At 44.8% G+C, this 6,417-nt stretch overlaps 1 protein-coding gene across 1 annotated transcript; it reads right to left on the bottom strand.

Moving 5' to 3' along the window:
- Window positions 1-232: 232 nt before the first annotated feature.
- On the bottom strand, window positions 233-6,138 carry ALKBH5 (alkB homolog 5, RNA demethylase; the record flags this gene model as incomplete). Its single annotated transcript, XM_075565086.1, has 3 exons — window positions 233-1,172; window positions 1,822-1,962; window positions 5,858-6,138. Coding segments are annotated over 3 exons (609 nt in total), but the record flags the coding sequence as incomplete, so codon positions are not given.
- Window positions 6,139-6,417: the final 279 nt, after the last annotated feature.

The raw sequence follows: 6,417 nt of genomic DNA, 5'->3' as shown, positions 1-6,417 counted from the left end.
ATGAAATAAAAAATAAATAAAAATAAAAAAAAAAGAGAAGCAGCTGGCTGTACGCAATTTGAACGTTAACCCTTCAGCCGCTGGAAGAGCAATGTGGTGCCTGCCTTCGAAAAACCGGGCAGAGAATCTCATTCTGTCCGGAAGGAGGCGGACGGTCATTCTGCGGTGTGTGTGTTTGTGTAAAAAAGTCTTTATTATTAGTGCTTATATTAATAGAAATAAAACATCTGTATTTTAATTTTATAGCGTCTTTAATCATTTCAAAAACATTTAAGAAAATTTCCTAAGAGGAACAAGGCTGCAGGAGCTGGGAGGTCCGCCCCCTGCTGAGAAAGAGGGGCCCCTGCACATCCTGCTCTGCGCCTCACCTTGCTCCGCTCCCAGGACAGCGTTCTTCCCGGGTGATTACCGCACGCACCCTTGCATCTCATCACAATTCTAGAGCGAGGTTAGCTCACACCTCAGTGGGAAAACAGCTATTTTCTGCTCACGCTTGAGCCAGGAGAAAAAAATAAAATTAAAAAAAAAAAAAGGCGGGGTGGGGGGGGGGGGGGGGAAAAACGGTGCTAAACAAAGTAATGAAAAGTGATGTCAACTTAACTGTTGCTTGGAGAGTTGTGTTATATTCCATTTCCACTGCAACACATCCTGATCCTTTCCTTCAGCATCGCCGCAGACCGCCGCACTAACGGCAGGATTTGTACGCTTCCTCTAACGGGGTTTGTGCAGCTTTGAAACACGGCTTGCACACTTACCGCAGGCGGCCCAGTCACCGCCTCGCACAAACCAGATCTAGTGCATCCCGCTGGCGTTCACATTCCTGACCCCGAATATAGAGCAACTCAAAACTCGCCCGACAGACAGAAATACCGCGTTGGTATACGGGCAGGGCCGGGACGCCTTCGGCACCTGAGCGGCCAGGGACAGCAGAGGAAGAAGTGTTAAGAGTTGAGATCCCAGAGATCAGTCTGTGGAAGCCACTGCCTCAATGGCGCCTCATTTTAACTTTCCGGGCTGGGCTGCCCTCATCCTCTTCTGTGTCTTCGTAGGTGTCCACGTACTCGTAAGATCTTCGCCAATAGTTCTCCGAGCTGAAGTTGCTCCGTCTTCTCTGTTTTGGTAAAAGGACAGACCGTCTGTTCTCCTCTTTATCCATTTCTAGAATGCGAGGTCTGCGTGGGGAAAGGAACAAACACCGGGTCATTTAAACGTCATTGCGCTGGACTTCCAACCCGCTCAATAGGCGCGAGTGCCAAGCTGGTTTAACCCTGTCACTGCCAGGATTGCCTGTAACACCTGCAGGACACTAAACCTCTTCCCTTGGTGTCCTGGAAAATGACAATAAAACAGGACCCCCAAAATATGCAGGAACACCCCAATATTAACAGCAACTAAGCCATCTCCGAAGATCAGAACCCCAGGGAGCGGCTTGGGGTGAATATCAGAGTAGGACAGTTCATCGTAGGGATGGCATCCTATAAATAATCAGAGCTCCAAATGAATGATCTTTGTTGCAGAAATCATAAGTTTTGCTTTCAAAATTAAAAGACATGTTGCTAGGCTCCAACAGTACAGTGATGCAGTGTATTATTTAGAGGAGGGCTGGAAGTAAAGGATATGGGGTAGTAGTAATGATAAGTAATGTGGTTGTTATCCCTAACCATACAGTAGTTTAGGAATAATCAATAAACTAGCAAACACTAGTGCACTTATTTTAATTAGAATGGCAGTCTGTTATCCCCCAAACCCTCTGTGCCCTGTAGATATTTGAAGTGCACCAGTAGAGATAAAGCCGGGCCTCCCTCACTGCAGGTGACCTACCTGTGAGCAGCGTCGGGGTCAGCCTTGCGATGTGACCGCTTTGGTTTCAGGGCATGCGGCCTGTTGCTGCCGGAGAGCCGCTCAGGCTGGTAACTGCTGCTCAGAGATTTGGTTTCAACTCGTGGAGCTTCTGTTCTGGTTCTGTCAAAGAAGCACCAATATTTTACCATCACATATGAAAGACTAATGCAAGGACAAAGCAAACCCTCAAAAGTAGTTGACTTCATGATCAATGGCTACTGTAAATTAGCAAGGATTCTTAAAAAGGAAAAGCCACATCAGCAATAATGAAGTGGCCCCTGAAAATCACACTGTGCTATGCAAAATACCCGACACTGCCCCATAAAGAGGAAAGTAAGGATCTATACGACATACCCATACTATATCAGCAGTAGCCAAGCACATCAAAAAACAGGAGGAGATCAAGTCATTGCAAAGAAGGTAATTTAACGACTAAAGAGTCATCAAACGTTTCGGTGCAAAGTACTGCACCTTCATCCCTGATGGTTAACCCTGATGAAGGTGCCTTGCACCGAAATGTTGGATACTTGGACTACACTCTATAATCATTAAATGACCTTTGTTGCAATGACTATCTCCTGTTTTTGGTGTGCTTGGCTAGTGTTTCCTGACCACTCATTTTGCCTTCGCATCCTGGATTACCCCGTATTGTCCTTTTAAACCCTTGCTAGCTGCATCCTAAATTGCTGACCCCTTTTTGTGTAACACTCTTCTACACTCTTCTACACTCTTCTACACTCTTCTACACTCTTCTACACTCTTCTACACTCTTCTACACTCTTCTACACTCTTCTACACTCTTCTACACTCTTCTACACTCTTCTACACTCTTCTACACTCTTCTACACTCTTCTACACTCTTCTACACTCTTCTACACTCTTCTACACTCTTCTACACTCTTCTACACTCTTCTACACTCTTCTACACTCTTCTACACTCTTCTACACTCTTCTACACTCAAACCTGAGCGCCAAATCTCTCTTTGTAGATGTAATAACATATAGGACTTTTGTTAAATTGTAATCAACGTGTCCTGTATGTCTGATGGTTATGAGACACTGCAGACATCTCGTTTCCATGAGACACCAGTAACCCCTTCTGTGACAGAAGGTATCGCAATAATGTACTGAAGGAGTTTTGTTTGGCATCACAGAATATAAAAAAACAACAAAGTTGATGTATAAATATATTAAAGGAGAAGTTCGCTCATTACAACGGCTGCCTATTGGCCGTGTGACGCAGGACATTTAATCCTTTGACGGACCGTTGACACATTCCTTGTAGTAAGTAAAATTATTTGAGGTGGCTTATCCCAATACAGGAGGAATGCACTGCATAGTACATTATTGTCAGCTCTGCGGCATCACTTATTGTTTTTACCTAGGGGGAAGTTGTGGAAGAGAGTGCTGGGAAGTACCATAGTCCATCAGTTGGGGGACTGTGGGAACGGGCCATTAGAAGGGGTTGTGGTACCCCGAAGCATTAACTTTGCCCACCCGCATTTTTTCCCATGTTTTAAATTTTCGTTTTTCACTTTCTTACCTTGTTTGTGTGATCACCTTTTCCCCTACCCTTCCTCTTGACCATGCTTGTATATTCATTTATTCTGTATCGCCCACTGCATCATATTGCGTTGTTACTGCCATAATTTTGTCAATATACATTGATTCTTTTTCATTAGACGTATACGTGTCATATTTCTTTAATTGGAGTGCTGGGAACACTCAGTATTTTACATTGTCCTTGGGGGAGATTGGGGTCTCCCCACTGTTCCCTTTGCACCCACCAAACACATTATAACTTTAGATTCACTAAAGGTTGTGCTGCCTATACCGCATACTTCCTCTAAGTATTACACGTGTGTAATTGTAACCTGTGTTGTTAACTTTACATTGTGTGCTGGACATACTTTTAAACAAGGAGGCAACAATGAATTTTCTTCCTGATCTAGAGATAAATACATATAAAATAAAAATATCTATGGGAGCAGAGGGTTACGGTATGAAGACGCCTGCTTCTAACACAACTAAAGGAAAAAAATGCTTTAAGCAGTGAGTGTAGTGTATAAGGCCTTGGTCATGTTTGGCGCTTGCTGGCGGAAGCGTGCTGACGCGCGCTCCCGCTCAGCACTGAGCCCCTACAGCCGCAATTAGAGCGGCTTTAGTAGGGGCTCACCTGCGCGCTTGCGTAAGCGCAGGTCTTAGGGGAATTTAAAATTCCCCCGCTTGCCGGCGAGACAGGCCGGTCACGTGAGCGGTTCGCCCAATGAGGGCGAACCAGCTCCGTGACGTCACTGGCCCGCCCCCGGCCAGTGACCCGCCCGCCCCCTGACGGTCTGTCCCCCTTCTGCCCGATCCCTGTCCCCCTTTTGCCCCGATCCCTGTCCCCCTTCTGCCCGATCCCTGTCGTGTGTGTGTGCATGTATATGTGTGTGCGTGTATGCATGTGCATGTGTGTGTGTGTATGTATATGTATGTATGTATGTATGTATGTATGTGTGTGCATTGTGAGTGTGAATATATTTATCAAAGTTGCAATGTTAATAAATAATTTATTCTCACAACATGTATTTTTTAAAATATTATCACACACACACACACACACACACACACACACACACACACACACACACACACACAGCTTGCTGTCTCCTCTGTCAGGACAGCAAAAAGCTCCTGGTAGAGCGAGCGGCAGCAAGAGCCAAACATGGCAAAGGCCTAAAGCGGGGGTGGGCAACTCCAGTACTCAAGGGTCACAAACAGGTCAGGTTCAGAATATCCCTGCTTCAGCACAGGTGGCTCAGCCAAAGACTGCACCATCTGTGCTGAAGCAGGAATAGCTTGAAAACCTGACTTTTGGTGGCCCTTTAACGTTATTCTTTTTATTTATTTTTAAAACGTTTTTATTAGGCAGATATACAACAAAACAGATACAGCAATTTATCCTTAGCCCAATACAGATTTTTTAAATTTTTGGGTCGAGAAGATGAAGTGGACAGAATAGAGCAGAACCCCCGCCTATTTAAGGCAAGATCTCTGGGTCAACTAGTGGGCCGGAAAGTGGGGGACCAGAAAAAGAGATGGAGGGGGGACGGGGGAGGGGGAAGGGCCGTTCTCTCTTCCTCGTTGCCAGGTGTCGGCCTGGCTACTCGGTTCCTTCGTCCGATCGGTTCAGGTAGTTGTTTGGTCAAATATATTGAGTTATCCATGGCTCCCAAATTTTGTAGAACTCTGTCGTAGATCTCTTTAGAAAGGCCGTCAGCCTTTCCATGAGCATTACCTCATTGATCCTCCTTTTTTTTTAACATTTGCTTGGAAGGAGGAGATACCTTCTTCCAGGAGGCCGCAATTGTGCACCTTGTTGTGGCCCTTTAGTACTGGCTGTTGCCCACCCCTGGTGTAAAGTAACACCGTCAACATAAAGGAAGTGTTTGCAAACAATTATTTTCATGCGTATTACTAAACTACCCAGGCGTACGGCGCTTGTGAGTTGCTGGGTGTGGCAGCTAAGCCTCCTTTCCATTTCATGAGCCATTAGTTCCTATGACACCGCGTGAGCTGCAAGTTGCCTCAAGCTGTTTGGTTGAATTCTTTCCTCACATGTCTGCATCGTACACGTCACTTCGGTGTAAGTGCAAATTCCTGCGAAACACAAGGACACCGTTCTTTTCCCCCGCGCGTTACTCCTGTTTTGGCTCCCACAGTGACCTCAGTTATTCCCCATTTCCAGCACAAGAAAGTGATACCTTCATTTATATAACCCAACTCATTGAGTGCAACATTACTTTTTTAGCTTGTTTTCTAGGGGAGACCGCATTCTGCGCTCATGTGGTGTGTAGAAAGCGATCTGGCATGCAGGGTTTAAAGGTGCAGATAGTTTTTTTAGGGGAAAACTATACTGAAACCCTATTACATAGAATGGTGAACAAATCATTCAAAAAAATAAATACGTGCAGTGGGCACTTGTTTAAAACCTTCTGATAATTCACTTTATATTGCAAGCGAAAACACATACTTCCTAAGTATCACGACAGCCCGTCTTTCCTTGATGTCCTGAGGTCGGATGCAATGGGTAATGTCATCTGCTGCATATCCACTGCAAGAAAAACAGCTATTAGTACAGAGCCACCATTTAACACCGCCAGGTAACCCAAATGAATGTGATACCTTTAGAATAAAGACACTGCTATATGGCTGTGTGCACACACAAAAAAAAGGCTCTCTAGAATTCACTTCCACAGAGCTACTGCAGAGATTTTGCGTCGCTGAGCTTTCCGAGACCCCGGCAAACCGTGGTCACTGCATTTGTTGTACCACCTTTGCCACAAAAGTAGGAATATAAAAAGCAAACAGCAAAGCAAAAACCATGTATTCACCGTGTACTCCTTTTATAGTTGTAGTAAAGATTAGGCATATCAATGTCAAAAAAGCAGTGCGATGGGTCTGTTTTTAAAGGGAGTAAAGCTCATTAATAGGGGAAAATTAAATGGATTTTAGAAGACTAAACCAGAAGTTAAACTCTTACCGCAAAGTTACACTCAATGACTTTATGGAGAAGTAATAAAGGGGAGGAAA

Source organism: Ascaphus truei, chromosome 11 (genome assembly GCF_040206685.1).
Source record: "Ascaphus truei isolate aAscTru1 chromosome 11, aAscTru1.hap1, whole genome shotgun sequence".
Classification (NCBI taxonomy): Eukaryota; Metazoa; Chordata; class Amphibia; order Anura; family Ascaphidae; genus Ascaphus; species Ascaphus truei.
The sequence above is the reverse complement of the archived record's forward strand: the minus strand, read 5'-3'. Positions and strand labels throughout refer to the sequence as shown.